The sequence below is a fragment of the Cygnus atratus genome, chromosome 2 (genome assembly GCF_013377495.2).
Source record: "Cygnus atratus isolate AKBS03 ecotype Queensland, Australia chromosome 2, CAtr_DNAZoo_HiC_assembly, whole genome shotgun sequence".
In the NCBI taxonomy this organism is placed as follows: Eukaryota; Metazoa; Chordata; class Aves; order Anseriformes; family Anatidae; genus Cygnus; species Cygnus atratus.
In genome coordinates this window covers 101,327,328-101,340,672 of record NC_066363.1, presented here as the reverse complement: position 1 = coordinate 101,340,672, position 13,345 = coordinate 101,327,328, and the positions used below count along the sequence as shown (strand labels likewise).

Below are 13,345 nucleotides of genomic sequence, written 5' to 3'. Positions count from 1 at the left end.
CAACCTTCATTATTGTGAAAATACATTTTACATTTTACTGAAATAGTGAAATGAAACTGTCAGGCATGAGAGTATGAACCTCTTTTTGGCAAAAAGTACCATTTTGTCCTGGTTTCAGGTAGGACAGAGTTAATTTTCCTCCTAGTAGCTGGCAGGGTGTTATGTTTTGGATTAGGATGAGAAGAGCGCTGATAACATGCTGATGTTTTAATTGTTGTAGAGCAATGCTTACACCAAGCCAAGGACTTTTCAGCTTCTCGCTCTGTCCTGCTAGCGAGCAGGCTGGGGGTGCAGCAGGAGCTGGGAGGGGACAGACCCAGGACAGCTGACCCAAACTGGCCAAAGGGGTATTCCATACCATCTGACGTCATGCTGAACAATATATAGGGGTGGCTAGCCGGGGTGGGGGTGCGGCTGCTCGGGGATAGGCTGGGCATCGGTCAACGGGTGGTGAGCAATTGCATTGTGCATCACTTATTTTGTACACATTATTACTATTATTATTATTATTATTATTATTGTTATTATTTTTCCTGTCTTAATAAACTGTCGTTATCTCAACTCACAGGCTTCACTTTCCCGTTTCTCTCCCCCATCCCGGAGAGGGAGGGGGGAGGGTGAGCGAACGGCTGTGTGGTGTTTGGCTGCCAGCCGGGCTAAACCACAACACATTTGTATATGGTGGTCAAGTCAACCAAGTTTCCTTTTTGGAGGGAATTCTATGAGGTTACTATATGGTATTGATTTTGCTCTAAAAGACAAACTTATGTAGTGAGCAGAGGCAGTGGGAAACCATTATGTGGATTTGGGAAAGGTTGAGAACGTCTGGCAGGAGTGTTGGGAAAATCTCTTTTGGTCGAACAGAAATCTTACCTTTGAGTACAACCAGGAACTTTTATTGTGGATATCTGAATCCACAATGAATCCACAAAGTTCTTATTTTAAGAACTAAAAATTTTATGATGATTTTCAGACCTTGTGTATCTACTTGTTTCATTATCTGCCCATTTATATAATTCTTTAACAATAGAGGAAAAAATATACTTTTCTATTTCAGTCAAAGTACTTCATACATTTTAATGCGTTGAATCCTTAAATATCCTAAAGCATAGGTTAATCATATCCCTGTTTTAAAGTTGGAAAACACAGAAATAGAGAAGCTAACATCGGCATTTTTCAAGCATCCACAGACTGCTAAGTCTCTCATAAAAAATTAAAGTATACAAAATCAGTGAATTTTTTTGACAGTGAAGGTCATATCAAGTTGGGAGAGCTGCAGTGCAAACCTGTGGCAGTACCAGGAAAAGAAGAGTTCCACACCTTCATTCTGTCTTTTCTCTAACGTGATTTTAGGAAACATAAAATTTATATGTTACTAAATGGACATAAAATAATTTTTGTTTATTAAGAATAAAAAATGGAGGAAACTATTTTGCAGAAAAACAAAAAGAAATAATGATGAAAATTTTTGGTTTATGCTCTGGAGAAGCATTTTTCATTTTTCATTTCAAAAGATTCTAGAAAAAAGAGTTTTTAAAAGTTTTTGAGGACAGCTTGCAAGCAACAATAATTTGATTGAATTTTAATTATAATTCACTCTAACAAGAAAAAAAGGATGCATGAAGTACAACCACATGTGATGTGTATTTTGAACTAAGAGTATTTAATTTACTCGCAGTTACTTCATATTCACTCAAGCAACATGTTAGCAAAGTTAAAGCTGAAACTGTAGTTTGAAATGGACAGTTATCTGGCACCTAAAAGAGGCTGCAGGAAAAAAAAAAATAGTGTCTTTGCTCTGCTGACTATGTTTTGATTGTAAATAGAACATGTCCAGAAGTATGTTTTAGCTTATCTGTTTGTCCATTCTCTTCGGCCAGATAAGTAAAACTTCCCTGTCTTTTCAGGAAAACTCATAGAGCACACTTACCCCTTTCCCTGTCCCCATCATGCTTCTTCTAGGTCCATAAATTCTTCTAATTCAGGAGTTCTTCTAATTCAGTGCGTTTCAACCTTCCCTTGAAAGACTGTAACTAAACCTGAAACACGCCTCTCCTCTCAGTGTCTTAACTAAGGTCTAATCACTTTTCATCTGAATGAAACAATAAAATATTGAGGAGCTGAACAGGAATACTTCATTATAGCAAAGGGAATCACCTTTTTGGAAGGCTGCTTGCAAATAACAAGTTTAGATGTCAGAAAGGGAGTTTCATTCAAAGTTTTTGCTTTTATAGAGCTCAGACTTGCCAGGTACTGTTGGCTTCATTTCTGGTGCCTTTAAGTCATGTTAAACATAAAAGGGCTATTTGGCACTCAAACAAATGAGGCCCATAATTCTCCTCCACCTCTAATTTTGAGCCTCTGCATGTATATCGTACACTGTTAGCTAGGGAAACCCATAATCCTGGGAGGCTGCCATCAATAGTTTTCTGACGTTGGCGTGACATGTCTGCTGTGGTCACCCGCTCCAACTGGAAAGCTGGTCCCCGTGGTGCCATCCTGGGTGGTGGGAGCGGTGCCACAGGGGTGCAGCAGCCTGCATGCCTACCTCCAACTCGGCGGCACACAGATGATACAGGATGTGATTGAATCAGCAGCAGGGGCGATTAGGTTTTGCTTGGCCAAAATAAGCAGCTTAACTCCTGAATCTTAATCACACTCCATTGCCTGCTTCCTTGTTTTTATCCCTGTAGGATTTTTCATCCTCTGAAACCAACAAAGAGATCATATTTTGCTTCAGTTTCTGAAACCTCGTCATTTTTTCCAGACTTTCCATTTCACGCTGTTTGAATTTTATTAAGATCTTTTTACACAAAACCAGAGTACCAGCTATATGATGCCCTGAGGGATCTCAAAGACTGGTGCTATAATGTCTCAAAACTCTTGAGACATTTTATTTCTACCATAAGCTCTTTGGAGGACTGTGGCTAAGGATATATATGAAGTATCTTAAATGTTTATAGCAGGGATCTTGATCTCCACTGGAATTTAATGTGAAAGATGGGTATTTTTTCCCATTTGTCTATTAATTGGCACATCACATTAGTACTGATCAAATAATACCTGTCTGGAAAATGGCTTATATTTTTCTTACATCTTGGGATGGGGGGAGACTTTTTGTTTCAAAAGTATGGATGTTTGTAACATCATGAATCATCTATTCCTAAAACTATGACTTTCTTTTCAACATCTCAAATGGTCATTACTAAGTATGTTCACCATTTTGCAGAAAGCACCTCTATTTTATGTTTTATGTTTCTGCTTCCAATACTTTCTGTTCTCCCCAGTACAGCCATGCATATGCTCTTTACAGGAGGCTCAAAAAAGCATGCCTCCTCCAGTGTACAAGCAAAGATTTTGTAGGTGTTAATAAGGTTTTATTTTAAGTGGTCAGTCCTGAAATCAAAAGGAACTGCTGGACTCTCAATAAACTTTTGTAAAACACAATAGCCCTGTTTAGAAATAATGTGAAGAATTAGAGAGACACATTTTGAAATAAAACTTCAGAATAAGAATTCTTTAGAATTCAGAAGATGTATTTATAAGGAGATAACTCATGAAAAAATTATTCAGTTTTCAAAAAGCTGTTTTGTAATTGTGTGTGTGTGCACATATAAAACAGCAGGAGACATATTTAATGACAATAAAATAATACAGATCTATATGTTAATTTGATTGGACAATATTTTGTAAAATTTAATTTCTGAATAATCATTCAGATCCTGGATTCAAACTTTAAATATATTGATATTTAAAACTTGTTTGAATGTTCAACCAGTCAGGACACATTTTTCTAAAATGCTTAGTAACAGTAATTCTGTATGCCTTGGGCATCCTGGGACCATACTGAAGGTGTTGAGATATTCAAAAAATCAGATGTCCTATAAAATAATAAATCAACCAAAAATAAATTAAAGAAACCTGGTAGTTTAGGGAAATTCAAGTCTTTCTGTTGTTGAAGGATGTTATGCATCAGTGACTCAAGTCAACAATTTTCTGTCAGAGAGAACTCTGAAAATCTTTACAGGAAGTATCAGACCAAATCAAAAGGATTTTTATTGTTCTGTTTCTAAAATTTCAAAAAGAAATATATAAAAATACAGGGATCAGACATGGATAATGTCATGGAACTACTAATATAAATATGTTAGATTCCACTGCTGTTTAACACAGTATATATCCTTAAAGTAACTGTCACTCAATAGTCTACCACTTGTGGTCTACTAATTTTTTCTGTGTTTCTCAGCCCTCTTTGTCCTTGCATTTACTATATACCACTTTTCTTCCTCTGAATAATGCCACAAGGCTATCACAGTAAGGGTGACAGAAGTTGCTCTTTCAAAAGTAGACAGTTAATTTTATGGAATTTTTTATTTATTTAATCTTCTTAGGCAACAGAATTGCCGTTTCTATTGTCAAATAGACTGAATGTCTCTTGTAATTATAAAGAGAGCTTTAGATATTGCCTCACATAAATGTACTGAGGCAGATGTATTTTAACCCTTATAATGCTGCCTTTCCATACAGCTTCTTTGTAGTGATCAACCAAAGGAATATTTTTAGTTGGTCAGTGTTATGTTAAAATGTCAGCTTTTCAAAGTCATGCTATGCTATGTACTTCTGTTATCAATTGGTTAAGATAATTAAATTTAGCTCCTACGTAGCCATGCAGACATTTGAAATAATGCTATAAACAGGTGACTGTATTACCTCAAGTTTTATTCTGTGATAAAACTTCCTTTTCACTGTTCAGAGGATGATTAAAACTGAATTTAGAGGTTGTGTTCATGAAGTTCTGCACTTTTCTTGCAATATGTCTCTCTTCAATGGTAAAAATAACTGCAGATAGTCAGAACCGAAGAGATTAACTATAAAAGTTGGCATTTTCTACTGCAAGGTGTGCACTTTTTATAATAGATAAAAATTACACTACTCATTTTTTTTTTGCTTCTGTTCTGCTTACTGCAGGATGTGTGACACAGGAGAAGGGCTGTTCACCTTTCAGACACGAGAAGGAGAAATGATATATCAGAAAGTCCATTCCGCAACACTGGCAATAGCAGAACAACATGAAAGATTAATGATGGAGATGGAGCAGAAGGCACGGGTAAGGTCCCATCACTTATATATTTGAACTTACAAGGACTGGCAGTGAACAAAAGAAGTCTGTATTAATGTCAGTCCATGGATTCGGACATAATAACAGTATTAGCTGCATGACTAAGACAAAACAATCTTTAGCTTTTATGTATTTTTATGGTCATGGATTTTCAGCATTTGCTATACAGTGATCTATTGTTGCTGTCTTTTTGGAAGAGTAGATACCACTAAGTGCTAGATCCATGGTTACCTTCTTGAAAATTGTGGTTCTCTTACTCTGAGATGAGACTATTTGAAGACAGCTGTGAGCTGACTATCAATGACTAAGTGTTAGTTGGTCCTCATGGCCTCACATGTGGAAAAAGACCAATGTAAACAATCCAAGGTGACAGCAGGCATGTTCTGTTTTTCTTAACACAGGAAATAAATTAGTTCCCCTTACAGTGAAGTGAATTCATAAAGAGCTATTTTTTTAATTTCAAGGTCAGAATTCCTAGTTTTCACAAGTTATCTTTAAGCACTCATAGAAGCTACTGAAAAGTTTGGAATATTTAAGACAAAAATTAATAATAATAATAATAATAATAATAATAATAATAATAATATAATAAAGACTACCTTTGTATGCTTAGGAGTAGAGATGATCTTAAGTGATCATTCTAGAAAGCTAACTTTGAAGTGTGGTTTGAAGCTACCTTTATATCCACCTAAGAGGAAAGATATGGGAAGGCCAGGAAACATTTTCTGCATACTTTTCATAGAATCATTGAATGATTTAAATTGGAAGAGACCTTAAAGATCATCTAGGTCCAACCCTCCTGTGATGGGCAGGGATATCATCCACCTTTCCTCTCAGATGACCACAGTTCTCCACACATCTTTGTCCCTAGAAAGAGATTTGAGGGTAATTGCACCCTTTCCACTGACATTCTCTTCATTCTTTCCTTTGCCCACCATGCAAGTGTCCACAGTCACACAAACATGATTGCATGATCCTCTTCCCACACACTCCATCACTGTCAAAATATCTCACACTCCTGAGAGAAAAGCTCTTTCAAAGGGCAACTCAAGACCCCAGTGTTCAACTCCTTCTCCTAATTACTCCCCAGAGCAGTCTTTCTTCCTCTATTTACTGTACAAGAAATTTGAAAAAGACATATTTCTATGATGAAAGTTTGTTATGTTGAATGATCCCCTCAGACCCTGCATGTTTCTAAGAAAAAGCTGAGATGGAAAGCCATAAAAAGTGCTTTTTTCTGTGGTTTATGAAAAAAAGGTGAATGATTTTTTCAGTAAAACTGAACAAAGTAGTACCATGTTCAAAAAAACTTGAGTTACACAAACTTTGGACAGAAAAAATAGGAAAAGGAATATTCACAATCAAGATATAAGGTTAGGGACACAAGAACAATTGCTAGAAAGTCCAAGCCAAGATAGATGGCAGAGTAAATGGAAAAGTATCTGAAATACTATCTGAATAGTACCTCAAGCATTGGGGGGGGAACTGCATTCTGTTGGGCTGGAAATGATTTAATAATAGTCCAAAACCAGGAAAAAGCATCATTATAAATATTATGCTTTTAAAATGTCTACACCCGTAAGAGAAATTACAGCATTTTCATGCTGCCCTAATAAGCACTTAGACCTGAATCCAGGATTATACGTGATATTCCTTTCATGGAATCACCAATTTCAGATTTTCCACCAGTGCTTCTGATTAGCAACTTCACTGCTTAGCAAAGCTGATCCCATTCTGCCATCAGATGACTTCCCTAAACCTCATTTATGATGACTGTGGTCATATGGTATCAAACTCTAAGAGCGGACTGAGAAGTAGAAATGACTCATCATACATGCAGCATATAATATATTTGGTTTCTGGATAAAGCTGTTCCGTGATCAGCATGGGGAGATGGGTAGAGGCTTGTGGCCTGCTGTAGGCTATGTAGAAGCTGTAGGCTGCGCAAAGGAGGCTTAAAAACTTGTTGATTTTTAAACTCCAACTAGTAAGGTAATGTTGTTTTGGTTTTGGAAGCTCTGCTGCTCTTGACTGATGGGGTGCTGAAGCTTTAACAGGTTTTCTGTGTTAACTGCAGCATCTGAGTTGTATTCATATTAGGAATAAAATATGAAGATATTAAATAGATTAAATGTGTTATTTTCCTTTTAGCAAGTATAACTTCTCTCAAATATCTAAATACTACAATTTAACCAAATGCATATATATATATTTTATTTTTTTCTCCCTTAACTTCTGAAATCAAAGTACAAGCAAGAGTATACTGTTAAATCTGGGATCTAGGAGCTACAGGTCTTTAAGCCTCCCTAAAGCTTGACCTTTGTCCCTTTGTCTTTACAGCCCTATAGTTGATTTGTATTGCTTTGTTTTACTTTTTCTTGACCCTTTCTGTAATAAACAGCTTATGTATAATATTATATAATTAAAAATTTTATTTTTTTGTGAAGGTGAAAATGAAAGAAATTTAAGTAAAGGAAACTTAATAGTATATCCATTATTATACAGATCAGAAAAAGGGAAGAAATTTAATGACATTACTTCTTCCTTACAATCTTTAGAAGTTCTTGTAGATGGGCGTCACATTTGCTAGCTGCCAGTTGACTGGGACCTCCCCTGATAGCCAGGACTGCCGATAAATGATGGAAAGTGGCTTGGCCAGCTCCTCTGCTAGTTCTCTCAGTACCCTCGCGTGGATCCCATCCGGCCCCATCGACTTGTGTACATCCAAGTGCTGTAGCAGGTCGCCAACCATTTCCTCGTGGATAGTGAGGGCCACATCCTGCTCCCCATCCCCTTCCACCAGCTCTGGGTACTGGGTATCCAGAGAACAACTGGTTTTGCCGCTAAAGACTGAGGCAAAGAAGGCATTAAGCACCTCAGCTTTTTCCTCATCCCTTGTAACTAAGTTTCCCCCCACATCCAGTAAAGGATGGAGATTCTCCTTAGTCCTCCTTTTGGTGTTGATGTATTTGTAAAAACATTTTTTGTCATCTTTAACAGCAGTAGCCAGACTGAGCTCCAGATGAGCTTTGGCCCTTCTAATTTTGTCCCTGCACAGCCTCGCAACATCCTTATAGTCCTCTTGAGTAGCCCGCCCTCTTTTCCAAAGATTATAAACCCTCTTTTTTCTCCTAAGCTCAAGTCACAACTCTCTGTTCAGCCAGGCCCGTCTTCTTCCACCCCAGCTCGTCTTTGGGCACGTGGGGACAGACCGCTCCTGAGCCATTAAGATTTCCTTCTTGAAGAGTGCCCAGCCTTCCTGGACTCCTCTGCCCTTCAGAACCACCTCCCAAGGGACTCTGCCAACCAGTGTCCTGAACAGCTCCAAGTCAGCCTTCCGGAAGTCCAAGACAGCAGTTTTACTGGTCCCCTTCCTGGCTTCGCCAAGAATAGAGAATTCTACCATTTCGTGGTCACTCTGCCCAAGACAGCTCCCGCCCACCACATCTCCCACCAGTCCGTCACTGTTTGTGAACAGAAGGTCTAGCGGGGCACCTCCCCTGGTAGGCTCTCTAACCAGCTGCGTCAGGAAGCTATCTTCAACGCTCTCCAGAAACCTCCTAGACTGCTTTCTCTGGGCTGTGTTGTGCTTCCAGGATATGTCTGGGAAGTTGAAGTCCCCCACAAGAACAAGCGCTGACGATTTTGCAACTTCTGCCAGCTGCCTGTAGAACTCCTCATCCGTCTCCTCATCCTGGTTCAGCGGTCTATAACAGACCCCCACCAGGATGCTTGCCTTGTTGGCCTTCCCGCTGATCCTAACCCACAGAGACTCAACCTTATCAGTCCCAGCCTCAAGTTCTACAACATCAAAACACTCTCTAATATAAAAACACTCTCTAATATAGAGAGCCACACCACCACCCCTTCTGTGCTGCCTGTCCCTTCTGAAGAGCCTATAGCCAGACATTGCAGCACTCCAGTCATGAGAGTGGTCCCACCACGTTTCCGTGATGGCAACCAAGTCATAGCCTGCCTGCTGCACGATGGCTTCCAGCTCCTCTTGTTTGTTACCCATGCTGCGTGCATTAGTGTAGATGCACTTCATTTGGGCCATTGCCTTCTCCCCTGGCCTTGCCATTGTTCCCCCTGGTACAGCTCCAACAAGCCTAATTTCAGCCCCATCCCCCTTTTTACCTAGTTTAAAGCCCTCTCAATGAGTCCTGCCAGCTCCTGGGCTAGGATCCGTTTTCCCCTTAGAGACAGGGACCCATCTGCGGCCATCAGGCCGAGTGCCAAGTAAAGCACCCCATGGTCGAAAAAAACAAAATTTCTGTGTTGGCACCAGCCTCTGAGCCACGTGTTAATCAGGTGGGCTTTCTGTGTCCACTCTGTACTCCTCCCTGCTATTGTAGGGATGGACAAAAACACCACCTGTACTCCCGCTCCATCCACTAACCGTCCCAGTCCCCCAAAAGTCCCATTTGATAGCCTTCAGGCTTCTCTCTTCAATATTATCACTGCCAGCCTGGACTATCAAAAGTGGATAGTCGTCAGAGGGGCGAACCAGTTTGGGAAGTTTTCTGGCAACATCCCTGACCCCAGCCCCAGGGAGGCAGCAGACTTCCCTATGGGTAGGGTCAGGCCGACAAATAGGGCCCTCTGTCCCCCAGAGAAGGGAGTCGCCTACAATAATTACCCTTCTGTCTTTCTTGGTGGAGGCAGTCTTGAGGCGTGGAGTCAACCTCCTCGCCCTAGGTATCCTCCTGGATAGACTTTCTACCTCATCTTCACCCACCGGTCTCTCAAGCTCTAGGGCCTCAAACCTGTTGTGTACGTGAACCTGGGAAGTTGGGGGCAGTAGGTGGGGGCGTCTTCTGCGAGGTCGAGCAGGGACCTGTCTCCATTCTTCCTTAACTCCTAGGTCCCCTCCCTCTGCCCGACAGGGCAGGGGGTCCACCCCCATTTGGGATGTCTCATAGAATCAGGAAAAAATAACTGAAGCAGGAGAAAATAATATCATTAATTTCATAGAAAGTTTTATTTTAGCTTTGCTCTTTAAACAATTCTTTATTATGTATTTCTTTACGTATTTTAAGCTGATCTCAGCCTAAACACATATTCATCAAAACATTACAGAATCAAGCATTGTCAATGAACACATCATCAGATTCTAAATTCTTCACTTTCAAATGGTGGTTTCCATTTGAAGTATCCTACCTTTGCCAATGCATCTTCAAGGCCTTGCCTGGTATTTGGTTGTCATTTATGTCTTTGTGTAATGTTACACCTTATTATTTTCCAACTGTGAAAGATAGGAAATGCAGGAACACACTAGTGGATACTGCAGGCACAATGATTTTATGAAATATTTACTTAAAATATATGTCTTTGGGGCTCCACTTCAACACTGCAGGTTACTTAGTATGATAAAGCTCTTTCATGTTGTTATTCTGCTGAAGTGCATTTGGCGTTTACCTGGAGTCAGTAAGTACCTGGAGGAGAAAATGGAGGAGAAAATTCCAGAGTTCACCCATACATGGTCCCATGTCATGACACACTGGCTGTTTAGGATGTTTCCTTCTGCTTCCATATGATGTATGAGCTCATGTATTGAGCTTCTGAATACATATGATCATTCATGAACTCATGCATTTTATGGTAATTGAGGTATAGCCTCAGGCTCCTTATTCCGGCAAATACTCAATACTGTTCTGTATTTCCCACCTGAAACTACTGTATGATATTGCTGTAGGATATTTGTTTAGAAAATTGATAACTCTATAAAAAGCTGTGTGCTTTATTATGATGTATAGTTGTTGAATTGTTTACTTGGTTCACACAGGTATTATGAAGCTTCAATTACTCATTCTAGAGGTCTGAAAATTACAGGTTATAGTTGAAATAGTCTTTCAGTGTGTTTGGCAGAAATGACTTCCAGAGAAGTAGAGCTCACCCTTCTTTGCAGTAGGAAACAATAATAGAAAAATGGGAGTTTTCTACTGCAGAACCTGTCTATCCACTGGTAAACTGTGGCCATCTGTAGTGGGTTTATGTGGCAAGGTTTTGGTAGCAGGGGGCCATCGGGTTACCTTCTGTGAGAAGAATCCAGAAGTTACCCTATGTTAGATAAGGGCCCCACCGCTGGCCAGAGCTGAGCCAATAAGTGATGTTGTTTGTGCCTCTGTGAGAGCAGATTTAAGAAAGGGAAAAAAAAAATGCTGCTCAACAGCAGCTGGGAGGGAGAGGAGAGAGGAGTGAGAACCAGTCCTGCAGCTCCCAAGGTTAGTGTAGAAGGAAGGCAGGAGGTGCTCCAGGCACGGAATATAAGTTCCCCTGCGGCCTGTGGAGAGGCCCCTGGTGGAGCAGGCTGTCCCCCTGCAGCCCATGGGTCCCACATGGAGCAGATCTCCACGCTGCAGTCCGTGGAGGAGCCCCTGGTGGAGCAGGTGGATGTGGCCTGGAGGAGGCTGCGGCTCATGGAGAGCCCCCGAAGAAGCAGGCCCCGGGCCGGAGCTGCATCCTGTGGAGAGGAGCCCATGCAGAAGCAGGGGATCTGGGGGGAGCTGCTGCCCGTGGGGGACCCGTGCTGGAGCAGTTTGCTCCTGATGGATGGACCCTGTGGTACGGAGCCATGTGGGAGCAGTTCTTGAAGAGCTACTGCCTGTGGGAAGCGCACACAGGATCAGTTTGGGAAGGACGGCATCCTGTGGGAGGGACCCCATGATGGAGCAGGGGCAGAGAGTGACCATGAAGGAGCAGCGGGGACAAAGCGTTAGGGACTGACCACAGTCCCCATTCTCCCATTCCCCTGCGCCACTCAGGGGAGGAGGTGGAAGAGCATGGATGGGGGAAAGGTGGTTTTGGTTTCTTTCCTTTGTTTTTCACTTCTCTAGCTTGTTAGTAATAGGCAATAAATTTTACTGAGTCTGATACTTTTTTTTTTTTTTTACTCTGTTTTGCCTGTCACTATAATTGTTGAGCAGTCTCCCCATTCTTATCTCAACCCTTGAGCCCTTTGCATTATATTTTCTCCCCCTTTTGCTTTGAGGAGGGGAAGTGAGAGAGTGGCTGTGGTGGAGCTTGGCTGCCCACCCAAGTAAAACCACCACACCATCAGGAAATATTGCTAAGATGAAAAACAAAACCAAGAATGCTGCCTGTTTTTCCCCCTAAGTCAGAATCTGTGTACTTTTTGGTTTGAGTTTTGTAACCCTAGTTCCCATAAGTAATAAAAGATAAAAATGAATATTAATTATATATTAAAGAAAAAAAGATTCTTACTTCATTAAACACATAATGATATTTTTCCTGACTCATATTTTTCTGTGAAAATTTGTTAAGAATTCTGCCAGGCTCCTTGTTAGTACTAGGACTCAGAAAATTATGTGTACTTGGATGAAGTAAATCCTAGAGCAGTGAAGCAGGTCTATTTCTGACATTCACCCCTTCAGAAGAAAGTAATGGATTTGTGAATACACAGACTGGATGTGTTTTATTTTTTAATTTTATTTTAAATAAAATATTTTCTTGAAAGTACGTGTATTTCATTGGCATTTTTTTCAGGGGCTATTACTCATATCCAAAAATAGACATTCAAGTACTGCAGCAACATTCAAGAACTATGCAGTAGATGCCATGCAATTCCTAAAAGAAAATACTTTGCTCTGCTATGAAATTCTAACTTCCACTGCCACTATTGTCCCACATACATTACTTTTTTCCAAGTAAACACTTTTTAACCCTGTCCCTGCCCCTTCTTCTGTCAGCTGTAGGAGTCTACTACCTCCTATAGGGTGCCATACAGGCAGTGAGAGGATGAGGTGGGGGAAGTTGCCAGCAGTGGTTGTTGTTGAATGTTTTCTGTGTGTTTGAATGAAACCACAGGATAGGGAAAGTCTTTACTATGGTAACAAAGTGTTAGAGCAGGTGGGAGGACAGAGCTATTTGTTGTCAGAAACACTGCAAACCACATGAAGTTCTGTGAAGTGTATAGATAACTATTGTGGGTAGGTGCGGGAGCAGAGTTGGCAAATCCTTGTATAAGAGTGTATCAGATATTTAGGTACTTGGTGATGTAATATAGAAGCAGTTTTGCCTTTTAAAAAGCTATTCACTAGAGCTTGCACTGGCTTTATTAATGTTTTTTGAAGTGGTCATGGTCATGAGGGCTCTCACTCAGAGTATGGTGGGATAAATTCAATTCCTTCCTCTGCCTGACAGAATTTTGAACTCTCTCTTATACTTAGCTATTGGTCTGGATGACCTTGAATGCAACAACATGCT

General features: G+C 40.5%; 1 protein-coding gene across 3 annotated transcripts in view; it reads left to right on the top strand.

Annotated features, from left to right (window-relative positions):
• DOK6 (docking protein 6) overlaps nucleotides 1–13,345 on the top strand; it is a 214,043-nt gene that overhangs the window by 181,064 nt on the left and 19,634 nt on the right. For 2 of the 3 annotated variants that reach the window (XM_035550561.2, XM_035550560.2), the window contains one exon: nucleotides 4,969–5,107. In XM_035550561.2, the coding sequence (XP_035406454.1) occupies nucleotides 4,969–5,107 (139 nt within the window). Of the gene's footprint in view, nucleotides 1–4,968; nucleotides 5,108–8,279; nucleotides 11,260–13,345 lie in introns of those variants that run through there. The other variant, XM_050708955.1, reaches the window with a different exon arrangement.